Source organism: Lutra lutra, chromosome 1 (genome assembly GCF_902655055.1).
Source record: "Lutra lutra chromosome 1, mLutLut1.2, whole genome shotgun sequence".
Lineage (NCBI taxonomy): Eukaryota > Metazoa > Chordata > Mammalia > Carnivora > Mustelidae > Lutra > Lutra lutra.
This window is the reverse complement of record NC_062278.1, coordinates 83217916-83241580: the sequence shown is the minus strand read 5'-3', so window position 1 is coordinate 83241580 and position 23665 is coordinate 83217916. Positions and strand designations below refer to the sequence as shown.

Sequence of the window (23665 nt, the reverse complement as noted above, 5' to 3'; positions counted from 1 at the left end):
CAGATTTAGGTCCTAAATTTGGATTTTACTAAGAATCTGACAAAGGAGATTATCACTAGAATCTAGGAGTTTGGACTGTACCCCCACCTCTGATTTTTGACAAGTCAGAAGCTCTCTGGACCTGAGAGAAACACAGGGAAATTTCAAACTTTAAATCATGCAATCAGTGGTTTCATAGTGATTAAATTAATTCTCATCCATACATCCATCTATCCAGCAAATATTTACTGAGTGCCCATTACGTGTAAGGCATTGTTTTAGTCTCTAGGGCTCGGTTCTTTCTTGCCATTTTTTGGTGATACACCTAAGGCAATTGACTAAATTTTAGAAGAAACAAGATTCCAAAGTAGTAAATGACCATCTAAAGTGACAGAATTCATCAGCAATTCTGGCTTACGCTCATATCAGCCTTGAGCTCTCTGCAATGGTATGCTGTCTTTGCTTTTTATATTTGAGAGGGAGGTGTGGCACACTACCCTGCAGTTTCATGAAATATTGCTTAAAAATAACAATTCTGGAGTTGGCACAATAGGCAAATTAGGATCTCTCTCAATTAGGAGTATTTATTTTTAAAATTTTAACTTTTAAATTCATAGACCCGAAAAAAAATGAGAATCTAATTCCTTACATACATGCAAAAATCTAGATTCCCTTAATTGTAGTTAAAAACGTAACTGCAAACAAATGTCAAACCATAATGCCAAACGACAGCTTTAAATTCTATTTCACAAGTTGTTCTTTTAGAGATGTCTTCACATTGTCAATCAAAGAGATAATTTTGATTTTGCCACAACTCCTGCCTTAGTTAAAAGCAGTTAACTCTGTGGTATCATAAGAAGTTTGGCTAAGCCTCTTGTTCTGAGAGCTGCTGACAGATAGGAAATCAGAGAAAGAGGTGAGTCTTGGGGGAAAAATAACATTCTTTATTTTAGAATGATGTTACTTGAAATATTTTGTTTCATAATACTTTCAACTAATAGGATAGCATCCAAATTGAATCACTCCAGGTCTAATCTTTACAACTTGAAGAGTAAAGCAGAAAATATTGGATTGAATAGACATTTAATAAATAGCTACATCACCAGTGTAGGGTGTAAACATTAATGAGATATGATGCTTTAAGGGGTTAGCAACCTAAGAAAAGATGAAAGAGAGGGAATACATTTTCTTAGCACTTACATCCTACCAGGCACAATATTAGATACTTCAGTCTTCATGAGAAGATAGCTATTATTAGTATCCCCATTTTACAGATAAGGAAAATGACCCTTAAAGTGGCTGAGTTGTACAAATTTGATACTGGTCAAGTTGAGAGTTAAACCTATTTGCCTAACTCTACAGTCCATTTTTTATACTTAAGCCACAGTACCAGGAGGTAACAGACCCTTTCTACACTGCTTCTGAATCTTTTCAGATTCAAAGCAACTTTTTAAAAGATTTTATTTATTTATTTGTCACAGAGAGAGAGAAAGAGAGAAAAAGCACAAGCAGCGGAGGCAGCAGGCAGAGGGAGAAGCAGGTTCCCCACCAAGCAGGGAGCTCAATTCAGGACTCGATCTCACAACCCCAGGATCATGACCTGAGCCAAAGGCAGACACCCCACTGACTGAGCCACCCAGGCAGGCATCTACATTTCTCATTTTTTTAACCTTCATGAAAATATGACAAGCCTCATTAAAGGAACTAAACAGTAAGCTTCTCTTCGTCTAGAATGTGTTGTGAAATATTATTCTATTTTCATTCTGAAGATATAGATCCATTTCTGATTTTACCAAGACACCAGAGAGTAGAAGACAAAAGTCACCATCTTATATTTATTGAGTGAATGGAAGAATCCTGAAAGAGTAGAGAGGTGGAATAAGAAAGCAAGAGGGTGGGGAGAGTAGACAGAAAGGGAACACTCAGGGTTCTGCTGATTTTCTCAGGGATGGGAGTCCCCTGAAGGCTCAGTGTTACAACATGGTTGAGAAAGAAGTCACACAGAGAGAAGCTGACAAAACAGCCTTTCAAGACAGATGCTGAGGGAACTATGTGAACTGTAGTGGAGGGAACATGGGTAATGAGGTTAGACACAGCAGAGCTTGATTACTATCTTTGCCAATTATGTGACCCTGAGTGAGAGACTTAGCTTTGCTTAACCTCTTTCCTTATGTAGAAAATGTGGAAAAATGACCTGCTTCACAGGTGAAAGTTCCCAGATCTGCTAACCATGCCTTTGGACAAATTTGGAAATAACTTGCCCTCTGGGTTGGTAAGACAGAAGGCGTGGTAAGGGGAGAAGGGAATGGCATACTTATGCAAGAACACTGAGCTCCTTCCCCTGTGGCATGTGGCAAGGACAGCAGAGTCTTGACTGATTTGCAGATCCCTTACTCCTTCCACTGAGTGCCACATAAGGATGCCTCTCACTCAGGACATGATCCCAAAAGCCTTTAGAGGGCTCCCCACAATTGTGATACCTGTGGATTGTGTGTGTGAGAGTTTGAGAGGGAGAAAGAGGAAGGTGGGGCTGGGGGAAAGGGAGATGGGAGAGAGAGCATGAGGAAGCACACGTTTAATTATGGGGTCGTGTCACATATAGATGCTCCTGAGAAAAAATTGCTAGATTTTGTATATATTCCTCTGGGGTGAGGGTTTGTAGCTTTTGACTAAATAGGAACAAACAAACAAAAACCAAAGACAGAGTGAGAGGAGAGGATCTGGGAATTGGAAAGAAGTTAAGGTTATATGTGTGGGGCAGGGAGAGTAAAACCCTTCATTACAGTCTAAAAGATACCCTTCTGGAGGGATAGGGAGCACTTAAGTAAACTTCATTTAAAACAGATAAAGAGCCCCCCCCCCCCCCCCGCTGTGGCTCAGTTGGTTAGCCCTGCATGGGGCTCCTCACTCATGGGGTGGGGGGGTTGGGGGGGTCTGCATCTCAAACCTCCCTCTGCCTCTTCCCGGCTTGTGCGCCCTCTTGTGCTCTTGCGCTCCTGCGTGCTCGCTCTCTCTCAAATACATAAGTAAATAAATCTTAAAAAAAAAAAATAGAGTTAGGCAGATAAAGAGATATAGACGTATATTATTTATTTCACAGAAGAAATCACACCTAAGCAACTTGCACCTAACTTCGGTTACAACTAAGCTTTTCTTCCAACAAATGCTCTTCACTAATCCCATCCTGCTATTGGCAAGTCAGTTAAATAAGTATTTTCCTATAGTTCTTGGAATTTACCAAGATGCTGCTAATACAGCTCTTGGGAATCAGAGAGTACGAGAGCTGTCACAGACAGCTGCGGGTTTCGGCACTCTGGTTGTAGCCCACATGTTAGTGCATAAATTTCTCTTAAGTGTTATGTGTGGGCAGTTTCCAAGCTTAAACACATATGTCCTTATAAAACGTTATTTGTAAGTTAGTTATAGGGAATTCCAAACACATTTTACCATAGAAATAATTTTCTACAAAAATGGAATTAGGCCTGTTTAATCCACTGTAGGCCTGAAGCACTGTCACAAATGCACAGTCTGAGCAGAGTTCTAGCTCTGGCTGATGAGACCTCACAGTCCAGAAGCAAGAGAGCAGAAAGCTCTTTGTATAGAATTGAGAAAACAGCTGCCCTTTTCTCTGGCGCCACCCACTGTGCCTCCTTCCTGTTCCACCAAGGAGATGTCCCTCTCCAACCTCAGTGTGTCTGTGACCAAGCTGGCCAGACCTTGACCCCCAGCATCCATGATCTCGAAGGACCTACTTTCTCTCCTTCCAGGGGATCCTCATTTCCTAATAGAGCTTCCTGAGTGTGGGGAAGAAAGCAATGCATAATAGAGTAGATTTGTCCTAATACTTCAACTATTTCCTAGTTACCATTTCCCTTCCGCCCCAAATTCAGTTCTACCCCTTTTTTCCTTGGGGTCAGTTTTGGTCAGTTTTGGCTTTTGACGTCTTCCTTTTCTCCTCTTCTGAATCTACGCTGCATCTGAATTGCACCTTTCTCATACTGGTCCCAGGGGAGCTTTGGGTTCTATACCAGGAGAGCTGAGGGAAGAGCGATGTGTACATGAGTCTGCCCGAGCTTACGGAAGCACATGCCGTCACCTAGAGCAACTTGGGTTTTGGCCTTTGGAAAGCACATCTGGCAGCCTGGTGGGTTGCAAGTCTTTCCATGATGGTGTTTTGGCAGAATTCCAGGCACCACCCTGTGCTACTAAACAAGAATCTCTGTGAATGTTAACAGTATCTCTATCACTTCTTCTTTGGAGGGACTTTTCACATCTCCAACTGCTTTAGGGACACCTCTAATTTAGAGGTCCCTTTGGCACTTCAAAGTAAAGCTTTACAGGGAACCTTGCTCAGTTGAGAGACAGTTTACTGTTAAAGGGAAAAAAGTAGAGAAAGGAAAGCCAAGAGCATGCATGAACCTAAGGAATGTCCGCAGTCAGGAGGGATGGAAAAGAACCAAACAGAGACAGAAAGGGGGCAGGTAAACAGATTGCCCCCACAGTCAAAGGAAGACTTGTATTATTTACATGTATAATGCCTAACTCATGTTTATAATATTTTGAAGTTGTTCATTGATTTTGCTACTCCCTAGATGGGGAAGTTTTAGTATCACAGAACTATCCATTTTCTTAGTATTTTTAAAATTTTTCTTTAAAGTTAAAACTATAGTCTTTAGTTTCAAATGAGATTTCCATATATCTTCAATAAACATAAAAATATAGTGCCTAAAGTATACTGATGGTTTAAAAAATTTTTTTATCTTGTTCTATTTTAGGCATACCAGATTGCTTAAAAAGAGGATTCTCTGATTGGCTTGTCAACAAAAATTTCAAGGTAAGTTTGGACAGAAGTGTCAAAAGCTTCTAAAAGGTCATTATTCTTCAAGATATCTTTTTTTTTTTTTAAGATTTTATTTATTTATTTCACAGACAGAGATCACAAGTAAGCAGAGAGGCAGGCAGAGAAAGAAGGGGAAGCAGGCTCCTTGCCAAGCAGAGAGCCCGATGCGGGGCTTGATCCCAGGACCCTGGGATCATGACCTGAGCCGAAGGCAGAGGCTTTAACTCATTGAGCCACCCAGGAGCCCCCAAGATATCTTTTTAACTTGGCTTTCTTTTCTTTCTTTCTTTTTTTTTTTTTTAAAGATTTTTAAAGATTTATTTATTTGAGACAGAGAGTATGTGGCGAGGGGGCAGAGGAAGGAGAGAAGACTACTTCTTGCTGAGCACAGAGCCTGATGCAATGCGAGGCTCCATCCCAGAACCCCAAGATCATAACTCTGAGGTCATGACCTGAGTTAAATCAAGAGTTGAATGCTTAACCACCGAAGCCATCCAGGCACCCCTAACTTGGCTTTCATATATCCCTTTTGGTTCAAAATGGAGTGAACTCTGGCTATTTTGCCACTATCCACTTGGTCCAGACATTTAAATAACCTAGCACAAACTGGCAAGAGGTGGGAGCTGAAGATTTTCATTTTTCTTCTATTAGGCTTAACCACATATGAAGTCCTTTCATTAGTATCAAAACAGTAAATGACCTGAGTTGTTCCCACTATCACCACACCTTCTCCACTCAGCATCAGAATGATCTTGCCACAGTGTCACTCCTCTGCTAAAATCCCTTCAATTTCTTTTCATTGCACTGTATCTAATACCCAACTCTCAAAGGCCTGGGAGACCCTGCATGCTTTGGTCCTCACTTCTCTCACTCACACTTGTTCGGCCTATAGTCATGCTGCCATTTCTGAGAACTCACCAAGCTTGCTCTTCGGTTGTAAAGCTCTTCCTGACTTTTGGCCTGGTTACTTTGACTTGTCTTCCTTTATATACCATCTTGGAAGTCACTTTTATGACTGCTTTTTCCAAATCAGGTCCCCTTTCTATCAGTCTCTGCTACTATACCCTTCTACTTATTTTATATCCATTATCACAATCTATAATTATTGTAATTACTACTTTTTTTTAACTGTGTCTCATTAGAATGTAAGCTTCCTGAGGACAGGGATGTTTCAGATTTACTATTATATCCCCAGGGTGCATAGTACCTGGCATATAGCGAATGCTCAACAAATAATTGTTGACTGACTAAATTACCCAAAGCAAGTCATTCATTCCCTCAACAAATATTTGTTGAGTGAATACATGCTAGACTTTGAGGATACAACAGAGGACAAGGCAGACAAAATTTGAAGGTGGCCTAGGACAAAGAAAAAGGACAATAGGTTATGTCTAGGAATAATCCTATGACAGTATGATACATAAGCATATTTTTATTTGTTATGTGGCAGACAGTAAACTTAGTGTCACCAAATGACTAGATAATATCATGCCTACTTTTGGATAGACTAAAGTGTAAAGAGCAAAGAAGAAAACAGGGCAAGTATATGAAAGAAAAAAAGAGGGGGGAAGAGAAGGTGGTAGCTCAGTGATGTCTCTATTTTCTGAAAACTTAAAGAATTATCTTTCTCATTCAATACTTACAATGAGGGTAAGATTAGAACCATACTAAAATGTGGCAAAACATAATCATCTAGATGAGTGTGTATTTCAAAGCAATCCTCCAAGAAAGTTCTATATTTATCCTAATGTTGCCATCAATCCTCAAAACACTAATAAAACTGTCTTTTTTCAAATTGCAGCAAGAGATAATTTACTAACCATAGAGAAAAAATACAATTCATTTTTTATCCCACATGGTATTTCCCAGATTGAGTTCCTACCATATTCACTGGACTTGCTTTCTGAGATGGTTTTTAAAATCAAATTCATTCCTAAAGGGCAAAGATTTATCATACAGAGAATATTCTAAAACATATGCTCTTCAGTCAATCCTCAGAAAAGAGTTCCAGAAATGTTTGAGCAAAGACAGGCTCTTTTCAATGACCACTGTAAAGAAGATGGCATTCATTCTGATAAGTAAATATAACTAATCTGACATCATTTGAAATGGGGTATTATAGGCAATATAGAAATATAAGAAAATTACTCAGATAACCAAAGTTATAAGCAGAAGATTTTAAACAAATTATTTATTTCGTGGTGTCCTAGGACATATGATTCTGTACTTTTTATGTAGAGTATAAAGCTGATTTTTATTTTTCTCATTCAGGGTCATCATGATGGCCACCAGTTATTAACCCATGTTAATAAATACAGGAACATTCTAAGTTACTGATGTGTGTTGGGCTGTCTCTATTGCATATTGGGTCAAATTGCAATGCTTTTCATGTTTTTGTTCGGATTTAGGGTTTTTTTTCTTCTTATGCAGGGCCAATCTTTCAGTTGCCATTTCTTCTTATTAGTAAGCTTGGACCTTGCAAATATCCTGCTTATGAAATTGCTGTTTCTAATATGTTATGGGCTGAATGACTATGTAATTGTGAAAGGGCAGAGGTGGTGAAGAGTCCTATAACTATAAGGTATACCATCTTTGCAAGACACAGGTTGTTGGTATGGCTGAGTCAGGAAGAAATGATGGGTGGCAATTAGCATTGCAGTTGTTCATCTTGTCCCAGGATGGACCAGAGACAAGACTTGTTCCCCTATGAAGTGGACAGAACTCCTTCTAGCTTGGAGTTAGACACAGATGTAACCCAGGGCAAAAAGTTGATAAGAATGTTCTAAGACAACTTAATTCTATAGCTGCCTTTGTAAAGAATGAAAAAAAGTTTATAAATCTTCTAAGTTAGAAAATGGTCTAATACTTATAAAATGAAATTAACAAAATAAAAAATAAACTAAAAAAATTCTAGGAAAAATGAAAAACACATAGCCAATTTTGGATTCTGTACACAGAGAGTAATATGACAAAAATTCTTGCCCTTATGGGACTTGTGTTCTTCTGGAATATAACAGTTATATCAATAAATGTCAATGGGATAATATCTCCCTTAAAGACTCCCAGATTTGACAAAAACTAATAAAATAAAAGCCCAACATGTGTGGTATATATCAGATATGCATTTAAAACTAAAGAACTTGAAAAGAATGAATAAAGACATACCAGGCAAATGAAAACAAAAAGAAAGAAAGCAGGGTTGAGGTATTAAGTACAAATAAGGTTAATTTAAAGACAAATTATATTATAAACAATATCTAGGAAGGTTAAATGAACATGCTTTTTAGTTTCCCGTTACTACCTGAATGTCAGAGGTATCTGTGGAGAGCCCTCAAGAAGAGGTGTTGATAAGTAACAGAGAAGAAAAGTAGGAAATAATGAAAGGAAAAAGTGATACAAAAAGATGTTTTTCTGTTGGAAAATGATAGAATCCACCAATTATTGGCCTAGGTGAAATTCAGTAGTATAAGATCACACATGGTCTTTTTGATACTTTTCAATAAAAATCTAACCCCAAATGTAATGTGGATTCCATCTCTACTTTCACTAACTATGTGACTTTGAGCATCTCATTTAACCCATTTGGATTTCAGTTTAATCATCATCAAATGAGGTGGTGGGATGTAATGAACTTTCCTGTGAAATAAGTCCTAAATGCTGTGATTTCACTGTCATTAATATACATAAGACCTTGATATTTCAAATATATATGGAACACTGAGTTAAATAAGATATTTTTGGAAGAAATTGTTGTGGACTGTACCTTTCATTTTTCAGTGTTATAACCTCTTCCTTTGTCTGAGTCAGAAGAGTTTTGGTTATCTGTAGTTCATTTTCTGCAAGATTAATTCTTTTTTTCACGTCTTCTTCTTGTCTTTCTTTTGCAGTCAGTTCTTCCTGTAAAGTTTTATATATTTGTTGACAAGCCATTAAAGAATCCTCTTTCTCTTTAAGCAATCTGGTATGCCTAAAATGGAACAGGATTTAAATAAAAGCTCACCAATACACATTAGACATTACATTTTTATGTTTATCAAAGATATGTGAAAATCTCATTTGAAATCAAAGACTGTAATTTTAACTTAAAAGAAAAATTTTAAAAATCCTAAGAAAATGGATAGTTCTGTGATATTAAAACTTTCCCATCTAGGGAGAAGCAAAATCAATGAGCAACTTCAAGATATTACAAACATGAGTTAGGTACATGTATAAATAAGATAGTAAGAAAAGTTAAATATATCTCAAATAAAATGTTACTTAAAGTATGGTTTCAAATTCAATGACTAAAAATATTAATTTAAAAATTTGCAATGTATACCGTGATTCAGAAATAATGGATTCAAACTTCAGTTTTCTAAGTTCTCTTTGACAGTCAGCAGCTTCATTAGATTTATTCCTAAAATAATATAAAAGGTTCAAATATTTTATTTCAAAATAGTTCAAGTATAAATGTTTTCCTTTTTTAAAAACATGTTTTTCCTTTATTACTTTTCTTTTCTTTATATTCTATTTGTGATTACATATGCGTACTTCCTTGAGATTAGATATATAAAGTCGAGGGGTTTTTCTCTGCCAAAAAATCACCCGATCTGTTAGTCCAACAATGTGTTTTTCTATATCATTATTTTATTCATTTTTAGGAGAAATTTCTTAGCATCTTTATATTATTATTTCTTTAAAAAAATAAACATTCAGGTCACTTCTATAATGGCTAAGTAGGCCCCTGTCAGACTCATCTGCATACAAATAAAAAGTCTAAACTTTGAAGAACATTAAAAAAAGTAAAACCCCTATTCGAAGGCATTGGAAAGTGAACAAAAACAAGAAGATTCTGGAGGGAAGCTGACACTTGGAATGAGGTGATAGCATGGGGTCAGGGTTTGTGTGTGTGTGTGTGTGTGTGTGTGTGTGTGTGTGTGTTAATGATTTCAAACATGAGAGTCCAGTCTGCATCATGTAGGGTAACTAACATTCTAATAGAAAACATAGTCTGGCCTAAAGAATTAGAGCACAGTGTTCAGGTCAACCACAGTGCTGAAAAGTGAAGAGTGACTCAAAATAGGAGAGTCAAACACAGGAAGTCCCAAAACTACCCTACACACACATCTGGCTGGGCTCTGAACTCTTCATGCACAGGGCAGAATCCAATTAGGATAAAGATAAAACAATTAAGCAGAGATCTGAGCTGTTGCGGTAAAGACAGAGTTTACAGTCTGAGGCCAACCAAACTATTTGCTTAAAGCAGCAACACCCTCACCCCCACCAACAATAGTATTTGGAGTATTTGGAGAAATATAATAGAATCCAGAATTTCTATAATATAACATTTACAATGCCCAGAATATAATAAAAATTACTCAACACAAGCAAGAACAGAAAAGCATGACCAATTCTTCACAGAAAAGACAGTTAATAGGGACTGCCTCTGAGATGACCCAGATACTGAAATTTGCAGACAAGGACTTTTCAAAGAGCAGTTATAACTCTGCTCAAAGACATAAAAAAAAAATCCACTCAAATTAGTGAAAAGATGATAAATCTCAGCAGAAAAATAAACCATTAAAATGAACCAAATGGAAATTCTAAAACTGAAATAAACATATGTCTTGATTTTATGTAATTGGGTTTTGTAACAAAACTCAAAAAGTTAATATATTAAGAAAGAGTAATATTCCAGTTTAAGTTTATATAGGCTATTTATTAATAAGTCATTATCTGAAAGTACCTTAAAATAGCTTATAAACCTTACAATGAACTATATGTTAGATTGCCAATGAATTTGCCCTACTTGTAGAATGACATTAATTTCTAATAATTATTTATTTGCATAATGAATATGTACATTCATTTATTTTTAAAATAATTTTATTGTAAAATATGATAAAATTATAAGCTATAGGAAAATTGCATAAAACAATTATATAATGAATTATTATAAGGAGAAAACTCTTATAACTACCATCCAGGTAAAAACATAAAACCTGACCAGCTACCCTAGAAGCTTCATGTCCCTGGTCCCAGTCACAGCCAACCCCCATCCTCCCTAAAATAACCATTTTCATGAATTTCATAGTAATCACTTTGATTTTCCTTAGCATTTTATTACTCAAGTTTTATCTACATTTTAGCTTAACTTTTTCTTCTCAAAAAAATGTCTTTTTAAAACATGTTATTTTCATTATCTGCTTTTTGTAAAATCGATGAAGGTATCATGTTGACACACAATGAAGTACATATATACTTTGATATGTCTGACATATATACAAGCCCGTGAAACCATCAACAGAATCAAGCAGCACACGAGCCTACTCAAAGCCTAGATCTTGGTCTCTAATGCCACTCCTATTCAAAGGAACCAAGAGTACTCAGAAATGGCTGATTCCAAGACTAAGGCAGAGTAAGTATATCTGAGATACCTTGTTATGTCAGAAGGTGAAGAAGTACTTATAAAAGATGAGGAAACCACATTCCAATGTCACAGAAGGGCAGCTTGAAGGGGCTTCTACTGGCTAAGCCTAGATAATTTATGTATCAAAGCAATTCAATACAGTAATCAATTATAAACCATTGAAAAAATAAGAGTTCATAGGTTCACACCAATAATAAATAAATAAATAATGGGGGGAAGTGGAGGCTCTTGCTTAAAGTAGGATGCTGAGGGCTAATAAATGGGGAGGGAGGGCTGGAGTCAGAAAAATCATCATTTAGCAACCACTGTATTAGAGTTTAGATAAGATAAAAATAATTAATGGATACCATATTGAGAGATAAATTTTGATGAGGAGGAGAGCCTTTAAAGTGTATTTAAAGTGTCTCTTATAGACTGCTTACTAGTTGAAAAGGAACAACAACAACAAACCCAGGAATAAGGGAGTGAAAAAATTGAGCAATACCTTCACCAGGTGATCAAAATTAACATAACCTAGTGAAGGCAGTCAGGTAGTCATACCCTGAGAAGGACACATCCTCACTTACATGGTTTTCTGGTTAAGAATACATGCCCCTAATCCAATCAAAAGGAAACATCAGACCAATATAAAATGAAAATTTTTATTTAAAAATTTTTGAGGAGTTCTGCATTTTTCAAAAAACGTCAATGTCATAAAAAAAGAGAAACTGGAAATATTCCAGAATTAGGAGGCTAAAAAGACATGCCAAACAGGCTGACTCTACTGATCCTATACTAGAGGAGAAAATGCTAGAAAGGCCAACTAACAAAATTAGAATATGGATGGCAGATTAAAGGACTTTATATAAATTTATGACACAGATTACTGTGCTTTTTATTATGTTATGTTAGTCACCATAGAGTACATCATTAGTTTTTGATGTAGTGTCCCATGATTCATTGTTTGCGTGTAACACCCAGGGCTCCATGCAGTGCTTCTGTATTAAAGTATCACCATCCTGAGGAAAGGCAGGCTAAAGTACTTAGAAGTAAAGGGTCATGTTGTATGTAACTTACCCTCAAACGATTCAGGAAAGAAAAGAGTGTGTGTGTGTGTGTGTGTGTGTGTGTGTGTGTGTAGAGAGAGAGAAAGGAGGAGGCCAGGGAAAGGATGAGGAAGAAAGCAATGGGTTTAAATGTTAATCTGGACAAAGGTTATTTGGGTGTTCTTTGTAGTATTATTATGTTTACAACTTTTTTAAAGTTTTAAGTTATTTCTGAATAAAATATTAGAAAAGAAGGAATAAGGAAGATTTTCACATACCATTAGAAAACTGGGCAAAGATTATGTTCAGGTGAGTCACAAAAGAAAGAATTCAGAGTCAAATATGCAGGAGTACAGTGTTTCATCGAACTAGTTTTTGTTTTTTTTGTTTTTTTTTTTGTTTTTAGTTATCATACCATTAGCTAGGAAGTGGAGAAATGGGTATTTACAAACAATGCTGAGATTATAAATCAGTATAATCTTATTGGAAAGCAATAAGTCATTATGTATTAAAAGCATTAAAATTATTTAAGTTTGATTCTAGCAAAAACTATCCAAAGGAAACACTTGTGTGTGAGTAGATTTATCTATATGAATTTCAAAGTACTTTACTTATAAAAGTGAAAAATTTAGAAATTCTACAAAAGCTTAGTAAGTAGTTATGATTCACTACACATGAAATACTGTATAGCCATTTAATAGTTATCTATAAATGTATCATGTAATGACATGAAAAATGTCATTTTTTAGAACATGTCATATATTTATCACTAACTGAAAATGATACATTATCTAAGTGAAAATATGCTAAAAAATAGACATTACTTAGAAAAAGAAGACTTTAAGAAAAAGTTCTTAGAAGAAGGACTAGAAGGCTTTATCAAAATACAACTAGGATATTCTTTTTTACATATTCCCGTATTTTCCAAGTTTTATTTGCTTTGAAATAAAAAAAATTTTTTTTAACCTAAAAAAATGCTTTCAGGGACACAAATGGCTTAGTTGTTTAAGCATCCGAATCTTGATTTTTGGCTGGGGTCATAATCTCAGGGTTGTGAGATTGAGCCCTGTGTCAGGCTCTGCATTCAGTGTGCTTAAGATTCTCTCTCCCTCTCCCTCTGCCCCTCACCCCCACCCCACTTGAATGCTTTCTCTCTCTCTCTCTCTCTCTCTAAAAAAAAAAAAGGGCTTTGAGCCCAAGGTGATATATTGAATTGTTGAATCACTGTATCATGATGATGATATCATCACTGATCATCATGATAATGATCAATCATATGATCATTAGTATCATGTGAAACTAATATAACACTGCAAATTAACTAATTGGAACAAAAATAAAAACTTTGAAAAATCCTCTGAGGTACAGCATACCCACCACGACATTCACTCCATGTTCAGACTCACATACAACTTTTCTAATCTAGAAGCAGGGACAGTAGAACTTCTTTTAGTGGTTATTTTGCTAACTATATGGACAATTAATCTAGAGAGCCTACTGTCCCAAGGATTCCCCTCACCATGGTCTGCTCCCACCCCCATGCCTATTAAGCCACTCTTTCTATGGTTTACTCTTCATGACACAATGGCTATCTTCATCTTCATTAAAATGGGGAGAGGGGGAACTGGATGGAATAGAAAGAAAGCCTGTATCTCTTTCAACACTACATTCCTTCTTTACTCTCAGCAAATAATGTCAATCTTTTCAAGGGCTTGGAATAAGCCTTCAGGAAGGCCCCTGCTAATCAACATAAGGAAATAAGGTGAAATAATTGGATGTTTGTCTTGATTTGAAAGGCAAGTTTTGGGGTGCTTCATTCCATTAAGTGTCTGCTTCGGCTCAAGTCATGACCCCAGAGTCCCAGGACTGAGCCCCACATTGGGCTCCCTGCTCAGTGGGGAGTCTGCTTCTCCCTCTGCCCCTTCCCCTGCTTGTGCTCACTCTCTCTCACTCGCTCTCAAATAAGTAAGTAAATAAATAAATAAATGAAATCTTTTTTAAAAGGCAAGTTTCTATACCATTCCACTGCTTCATATGAAATAACCATTTTCTAACTGTCTCCTTGATACTTCCACCCGGCTGTCCAAAAGGCATTCCAAATCGAATACCATCAAAAGCACAGTTTTTTATTTCCCTCGCCCCATATCTATCTCTTCTACAATTTTCGCACTTCAATCAAGGACACCAACCCAATAATGACAAGGTAGCCCTTATTTCCTTCTTAAAGTTGAGAAAATGGAGTCTAGAGAGATTAGTGCCACACGCGAGGTGACATACTAGTAAACAGCAGAGCGGGAAGCAGTCTGGATCCAGAATCCAGGCTCATAGTCACTCTACTCTAGCGCCTCTCAACTGTCTACCATGATGCTGAAAGTCCCCAAATCTCATCCTTTATTCTTTCCTTTCCAGTCCTCTTGCTCCTCAGTCACATCCACTCCACCAATAAATCCTGTCAGATTGAACTGACACATATTTCTCTCCATCTCCCCACTAATACAGCTTTACACTCAACCAGTCACTTCTCACTTGCATGAGCTCATGCCCTCCCACCTGGTCTCCCCGATTGCTCTTGTACTCTCACTCCTGTCCACTCTCCAGGTAGCTGCCATGCTGACACATTAAAACAAATCAGATGAGTTCACTCTCATGTCAAACATCCTCTAATAGTTTCCCATTGCCCTCCATTATAAATCCAAAATCCTTACTAGGCTCTGAACACACTGGTGTGTTAATTTCTTATTGTTGCTATAACAAATTACCACGACCTTAGTGGTTTACGACAACACAAACTTACCTTATAGTTATAAGGTAAGAAGTCCTAAAATCAAGATATCTCAAGGGCTGTGTTCCTTCTGGTGGTTCCAGGACAAGATCTGTTTCCTTGCCTTTTCTAGCTTCTAGAGACCACAGTCATTCCTTGGCTTGTGCCCCCTTCTTCTAACCTCAGATCACAACATTCCAAACATTGCTTCCACCTTCACAACTACTTTTGTGACTCTGACCCTCTTTCCTTTTATAAGTATCTCTGCAATTATACTTGTAAGTATTTCCTCTTGTAAGTATCTCTGCAATTACATCAGGCCTGCCCAAATAATCGAGGATAATCTCCCTCTCTCAAAATACTTAATCACATGTGCGAAGTTCCTTTTCTCATATAGAATAATATACTCACAGATTCCAGGGATTAAGCCATGAAAATGTTTGGGTACCATTTTTCTGTCTATCACAACTGGCTTTCCTCGTGTCTTAAATTTGGTCAGCAAGTTTAACGGGCCTTCCTCATGTCATAACTTTTCAAAGCATCATAAATGATCTACCATGTTAGCAAGCATTACTGGTTGCATTCTAGACATGCACTATAGCTTTCTTCCTGGCCATCAGAGCTCCATTATCATAACGCTGCTTGGTCTGTACTAATTGTGTTAGTCTTGTTCCCCTTGCCAGTGATTCATTTAGAAGAGGGTATGTAAAAGGTTCCAGCTAACGAGATGTAAAGAGAGGGACTCTGGGACATTTTTTCCTCATTTCTAAGGAGACACCAGAAAAACAGGCCCTTCCTGTCTCTGGGCAGTTCCATCTGGATGTGGTACCATCTCGTAATCACAAGGGACTTAGTAGTTCTTTCATAACTCAGTTTTCTAAAAATGGATACTTTGCCCATTTCCTAATTTTCGGCAGTTTTTATATAGGGCAGGAAGCACCAGTTTTATAAACTGAAACAAAAGCATTAGCATACCTGCAATTGTATAGTGATGTCCTCCAGCTAATTTGTTTGATGGACTTTAGTGACATCGTATTTCTCACTCCAACTCCAACCTATTCTGACTCTTGTCATTTCTCAGAATTTACATTATAAATTATGTCAAAAACAATTAATAATGGGGCACCTGGGTGGCTCAGTTGGTTAAGTGTCTGCCTTCAATTTGGGTCATGATCTCAGGGTCCTAGGATTGCGCCCCACATCGAGCCCCACGTCAGGCTCCGGAGCCTACTCCGCCCTCTCCCTCTGCCTGCTGCTCCCCCTACTTGTGCTCTTTTTCCCTTGCTCTGGCTATCTTTTTCTGTCAAATAAATAAATAAAATCTTTAAAATATATATACATATATATGAGTAATGAAAAATATCACAAAGCATGTTAATTAATATTAAATGGGAATGTGCCTTGTATATATAGAAAATTCTGTGCCAATTTATCAAGTAAAATCAATTCATATCACAACCACTTAGCTTTATTCCTTTTCCTCAGTATGCTTATTTCTGTAGTTAGAATCTCTCCTAACTGCCAGGACTCCACTCCATATGCTAAAGTCTTGGTGGGTCCACAAATTCCCTTTGAGTTGAGTCAGGTACCAACCCTACTCTTCTATTCCTGGAATGTGCTTTTGTCACTTATTGAGATCTAAAAACCAAAGTCACGCAGTAATCATGATTAGGTTGCCCTCCACAAGAGACATCCATATAGCCAAAGCCCTCCCTAATGTTACTAGAGGGTGGGGAACAATGGGGTTTTTTGGGGGGTGGGGGGTAGGGGAGGTAATTGCATTTGCTTTTTTCATGCTTGTTCTCTTCCAGAAAATCACTTCCTGGGTCCAGTGAATCATCCAAGGACCTCCTGTCCACTCATTCCTTCAACCTCAGCCACTATACACTGATGGTTGAATTATTGTATTTATTGTACTATTAACCACTGTGCTATAAAGCTTGAATATTTGATTTCTTTTGTTTTTCAAAGAAAAATTATTTTGCTACAAATAATTCAAGTGTACATTAATTTGTTAAGGTATTTTTGGAATTTGTTCTTCCTTGTGCTGCTAAGAATTTTATTTTATTTTTTTTAAAGATTTTATTTATTTATTTGACAGATAGAGATCACAAGTAGGCAGAGAGGCAGGCAGAGAGAGAGAGGAAGGGAAGCATGCTCCCCGCTGAGCAGAGAGCCCGATGTGGGGCTCGATCCCAGGACACTGGGATCATGACCTGAGCCAAAGGCAGAAGCTTTAACCCACTGAGCCACCCAGGCGCCCCTGCTAAGAATTTTATTAAACACATTGTTCTTAGGAGTAGTCCACAGTCAACACAACATCTCGTTGCTAAGCATTCTAAATATTTATATGTCTGATGAGGTTCATTCTTCCAAAATATAGGAACTGAAAACCAGAGCTACCAGATAACATACCACAAAGTAAAAAAAAAAATTTTTTTCAAAGATTACATAAATTCTATTTTAGTATTGTAATTATAGATGTATGATATTTATACCATAAAGTAATTTCTTTAAAGATTTTATCTATTTATTTGACACAGAGAAAGATCACAAGTAGGCAGAGAGGCAGGCAGAGAGAGAGAGGGGAGGAAGCAAGCTCCCTGTTGAGCAGAGAGCCCAATGCAGAACTCGAGGCAGAGCTCAATCCCAGGACCCTGGGATCATGACCCAAGCCGAAGGCAGAGGCTTTAACCCACTGAGCCACCCAGGTGCCCCAATACCATAAAGTAATTTTGGAAACTTCTGAAGTAAATCCATTTCTAAAAGCAGTAGTGCTCTGGATATTTTTCAAGGGCATTTTCTTGTCATCTGTTTTTCAGTTTTTCTTTCTCACTTATATAAAGTGTAAGTACCCCAGCATTTCAAAGATACTCAAAGATACTTCTTCAAAGATACTCTCTTTTTGAACTTGAAATTGGTAATTGAATGGATAATAAAGAGACACGTTAAGAGAAAAAAAATCAGAATATTTCACATTGAGTTACACTTGAACAATCAGGGAAAGCTTTAATACATGACTAGGTTAAGTTTCTCATTGAGTGAAATTCTTATTTCATGTATTTAAAAATATTTACATGTCCTTTAATATACAAGACAGGCCAGAAAAGTGCCTGAGAAAAGCAGACCACATTCACAATGAAATCACTGCCAAAAGAGTCACAGAGAACAGATGGTAAGGGTGGGGGAGGTCTTTCTAAAATCTACAGGTTGTTCAATGTTTACCATCTTACATGAGCTTTTCTTTATAGTCGTCAATCTTGGTCACTGCCTTCTGAAGGTTTAGCCCAAGGGCCTCTACTTGACCTTGTAAATCTGAAATGACACAATGTATTCATCTGATTAGTACATTCAAAATGTCCAGATAGTTTCAGAATATAAACCATATTCTTTGAGAACTGCCACTCAAGTTCCTGCAGCATGCTACAGCTGTTTACTCTGGTTTGCCAAGATATGCAGCCCATCTCTCCAGAAACCCCTCAGAATTAATGGTTTTTGACAGATCTAATTTATTGGCCTCTTTCTGCCCCCAACATCTTGCTAATTTAGCCTATAGTGAATAGGCTAAATTTTATTAATGTTTTTAAAGGAAATTTATGTTGCTGACACACACATGTATTTCTGATCATGTGGCTCACCTCTGAAACATCTGACTGCCTGAGCTGGCCCTTGTGGCCTGGAACTGAGAAGGATCACTGAGGCCTCCCTGTAGAACTGAAATAGACAAACCATGTGTGAGGCTCCCGGTAAAGAATCTGTTAACTCTGGGTAGCATCCGGTAAAGAATCTGTTAACTCTGGGTAGCATCTAAGAGGCATTTTAATGACTTTCGAAGCCAAGAAAATACAAGCAGGAAATTGGCTTCCATGGTCTGGGGAATTCAAGCAGTGTTTGAGAAAGATTATTCAAGCAGCCGTGTCTAACGCGTGTGGATGCAGAACTGAAACTAAAGCAGAAAGAACAAATAGCTTGAATGAAGTAGGTCCTGCCATTAGCCTGTGTATGGGAACTATGATCCGAATCCCCACTGCAATGACAGCCCTTGTTGGCACTCTTGTTGAGAGAAAGGCAGAAAACAAACTTAGATGGACTAACTGGTTTCTATGGAGAAAATAATTTAATACACTGGAACTATAAAAGTCTATGTTACACCTGCTCAGATATGTTTTAATAGTAAACTTTAAAATCTTTATGCATCCATACAAATATATAACATTTCTATATATATCGTCAATCTGCCTTCTTTGCTTTGTTTTATGAAGAGCCAGTGCTTTTAAATTAGGAACCAAAACAAAAATCAGAAAACAAATTTACTCTAAATGAATGTTTTAATTAGAATTTGCCAGACATTTAGTATAAATCTTCATGTTTACCCAGGACTTACACATACATTATTTAATTTTATCCCTCAAACCTCTATCTAGGTGGCCTCATTTTTCAGATAAGGGGAAAAAAAGGAGATACTCTCTGATTCTCTTGCCTGGTATCTTAAGATATGCTTTTTTTTTCCCTCTCTCTTTTTTTTTTTCTTTAAGATTTTTATTTATTTGACAGACAGAGACCACAAGTAGGCAGAGAGGCAGGCAGAGAGAGAGGAGGAAGCAGGCTCCCTGCTGAGCAGGGAGCCCGACACGGGGTTCGATCCCAGGACCCTGAGATCATGACCTGAGCCGAAGACAGAGGCTTTAACCCACTGAGCCACCCAGGTGCCCCAAGATATGCTTTTTATTTTTATTTATTTATACGTTTTTTGAAAGAAGGGGAGGGGCAGAGAGAGAGAGAATCTTAAGCAGGCTCCCTGCATAGCATGGAGCCCAAAGCAGGACTTGATCTCATGACCTTGAGATCATGACGTTAGCAGAAATGAAGAGTCGGCTGCTTAACCAACTGAGGCACCCAGGTACCGCTTGCCTAATATCTCACAATGAATTAATGCATTAGCCAACAGTTAAACTGACAGAATGTTTTTAAGTCAACTGAGGGGATCAATTTGAAAGAATGGCCCCTCAAAGTAAATGCCAGTAAGGACTTAACTCATAGATAATATTTTGGGGTACCTTTTCCCCAGTTATCAAGTGATATCATTATATGTGGGAAAAGATCATATACATATAGATAATTTATTTTTGAATATGACCTTCTGAAATAAAGCAATCTCTTATGAACACTGCACAATGGATTGTTTTGTCATTAAGTTCATATGGACTTGCAAAGGGGTTCTATTCACACAGGCATAGCCAAAAGATTTCAGCCCATCCTCTGAAGAATAAGGAAGGAAGGTGGTTAGTGTTTGTTGATGGTGCACTCTGTGGCACTGTGCAAAATGCTTTTTCCTATATCATTTCATTTATAGTCACAACTACCATAAAAAACAAATACATATTTTTACTAATATAGACTCTAAGAAGCTGAGTAATTAGCTAACTTATCAAAGGTGACATAGCTAGTAAGAAGTGCTCCCATGATTAAAACTCAGATTAGACTCATCCTGAAGTCATTATCTTTCTAACTCTCCTACATGGCTCTCAAATTATAAAAGCTACAAGGGGATATGATATTTGTCCGTGAAAGTATGGTTAGTGTAGCTACAGATCTGTTTAACATATCTAAGAATTGTTAAAGGGGCATACTTAAGATAGATGAAAAGTATTTTACATAAAATATGTAGTATATTAGCAGAATGTCTAACTCCAAGAGGGTTTAGATTTAATTTTTGAAAGTTTTAAAAATTAATATAATAAATGAAAGATATTAAGACAAACATGATATCATTGTGACCAATTTTATGAGACTGACTTCAGAGAGGACAATTATGCCTTTTTATTAATGTCCCTTGGTGCTTTCGTCAAAACATAATGTTAAACTAGATGAAGCACGGGTCTGAGCCCATGTAACAAATTTCATGTTATCAAACTTCCAAATATAGCTATTGTTAAGAGGAAGAACTGATTATCTTGAAAACAAATTCCAAATAATTGGTACTTGATATGTGAATTTTATACAGTTAATTCTCAATCACCCCAAAATTATAATAGTAGATAATAAAAATGGCAGCTAATTAAATCCCTATTTTTATAGCATTTATAGCATTTTAAATCCTTATTTTATAGCATTGAAAAGAGAGAGAGCGCAGGAGAGAGCATAAGAGAGCACAGGGGTGAGGGGCAGAGGGAGAGGGAAAGAGAGAACCTCAGACTGACTCCCCATTGAGCAAGGAACCTGAAGTGGAACTCAGTGCAGGGCTCCATCTTACCACCCTAAGGTCATGACCTGAGCTGAAATCAAGAGTAGACGGCTTGACCAACTGAGCCACCCAGGTGCCCTACTTTGGAAAGTATTCTTAAGCTCACATTTGAATATAAATGTGCATCACAGTTCCAGAATTTACTAGGTTTAAAGGAAAATAAACTACACAATCATGACCCACTCAAGAAAGAAAAAGCTACTGTACTTTCCAGTATTATTCTCTCTGCATACCCACCCAAATCTCCCTTTCTCCCTGGCTCAAGATAAGCATAGATAGCTTAGTCTAATTCACAGTGTCCAGTGAGTAAAGAAGTCACTTCCTTCAGAAAATTTACTATGTATTTACAGCAACTCTAAGTCAAATAGGGAAAGGGAATAAATGTTTTACTCCACAACACAGAAACCACTGAAGGCTGCCATGTGAAGTAAACAGAAACAGAAAATACAAGTTACATCAACAAAGAAATCACTTTATATAAACAGAGAAGATACCACAGAGAATTGAGGGGAAAAAAGATTCATTATAAATAATCCATAAAGTAAACTGACCAGCAGTGTATAATTAAGAGTTAATATATTTTCATGGCTGTTTCTTTCTTTTTTTTTTTTTTTTTTGCTGTTGGTGTTTTTACTTTTGGTTACATTTTCTCTAAAAAAGAAGCTCTAAGAATTATTTTAAAAATACATAGAACTTATTATTACTGTTCTGAATGAGGAGTAAGCATGCTACTGGTTTATTATCGGTTCTAGTAGACTAGCAGGGTCGTTTTGTTTTTAGAAGCAGAGTGCCTAGTTTCTGTCCTCAATAAAGGAGCACAGTTAGGATAAGCACCAGAGAGATTAAGCCACCTGCACAAGACAGCTCCTTCAGTTCCTGAGGCAAGGAGTTCTTAAATAAGTGTATTGTTCTGTGCAGTCCTTCTGTATAGTTAAATAAATTCAACTTCAATTTTCTGTCATTCAGCATGACATTGGATTATGAGGCAAAAGGCCCTAACTGCCTACAAAAAGAAAGGAAGCATTGGCTTTAAACACCATGCAGATGTAAGGCGGAACCCATGGAAACAATCCAAAATTTACAACAGCAAATTCTACTATGATGTGACTGCGTTCTTTGCAGATATTAAATAAGAAGCAAATGATTTTAAATGAACAAGACAAAAAAGAGCTCTTAGCCTCTCTTCATACGAAGCCAGCTGCTTGCTGGATAGCATTACACAGGCATCAGCTTTGGGGTAATTAGTCTTTTAAGAGAATGCTGTTATTCCAAAAGGTTTCTAGAAACTACAAATACAAAAGGTATTCATAGTTAGCTATTTTATAGAAGGATATAAAACATTACAGACACTTGGAGAATATATTTAGCATGACATTTGAGAAAACAATAAATAGAACCTTTATAGTGGAAAGATATTTCAAGTTTAAAGCTTTCTGGATAAACACCAAAAAGAAAAAAAAAATCTGGTTCAAAGTAGAGGAAACTGATTGCAGGTTCAAGAAGCAGAATGAAAGAATAAGCAAGCGGAATTGGCCCCCAGAGATCCCAATCAGGGGAATTTTTTTAAATGAGAAATGGAAGGCTCTATATTTTTTTAAATGGTAGAGGTAACTGAGGAAGAGGAAAAACAGAAGTTTGCTATTCCCAATACGTTCCTATGACAGGGTAACATAAAGGTACATGTAGTGCACGGATCTCTAAAGCCAGACCACCTATTTTCAGACACGGGCCCTGCTTCTATGAGCTGTGTGACTTTAGGTGCATTAGTTTTTTATCTATAAAATGGTGAGTACAGCATAGGACTGAGAATTAAGAGATTTAAAATATGTAAAGAGAAGAGTGGCAAGCGTGTAGTGAGCAGTCCCTGCTAGGTCTTATCATCGGTGGCACTAGTGAGGCCAGAACCTGGCTCCCACCCTCACTTCCTCTCTGAATCTCAGCATTTTTCACCTTGAGGACCTTGTTCTTGCGTTGGGCCAGGTGTCACCAGCTGTTACCCTTGTATGGGGAAAGGTGAAAATGAAAGGTTTAACTGCGTATTTTTCTTTAACAATATACAGAGTAACAACAGCCATGTTAAAACTTGTTAAATATGGGTGATGGGTCCACCCACATTTGTTATATTATTCTCTGTATTTTTCTGTGTTTGGCATATTTTATGAAAATATTGTTTGGGGAGGGGTCTTGCTTGCACAGTCATCGATGACAGTATGCTCTGTACTAAGGAGTCTAATCAACTCAGTTCTCTGTGGTCAAGGTACAAAAGAAAACAAGGGTTAGAGAACTTGATATGGAAGTGGGGGACGAGGTTGAAAAGTTAAAGACAACGTATTCACTTCTATGAATAGCTAGCTAGAGGGCTATATAGTAATCGGGAAGTTTGTTAGTTTAATTTTTAAGACATTGG

The 23665-nt window shown here is 37.2% G+C and overlaps 1 protein-coding gene across 6 annotated transcripts in view; it reads right to left on the bottom strand.

Annotated features, from left to right (window-relative positions):
* LEKR1 (leucine, glutamate and lysine rich 1) overlaps window positions 1-23665 on the bottom strand; it is a 197134-nt gene that overhangs the window by 43828 nt on the left and 129641 nt on the right. For all 6 annotated transcript variants that reach the window (XM_047728734.1, XM_047728752.1, XM_047728744.1 and 3 more), the window contains 3 exons: window positions 18248-18329; window positions 9138-9215; window positions 8583-8786 (listed from right to left, as the gene is read on the bottom strand). In XM_047728734.1, the coding sequence (XP_047584690.1) occupies window positions 8583-8786; window positions 9138-9215; window positions 18248-18329 (364 nt within the window). The remainder of the gene's footprint in view (window positions 1-8582; window positions 8787-9137; window positions 9216-18247; window positions 18330-23665) is intronic.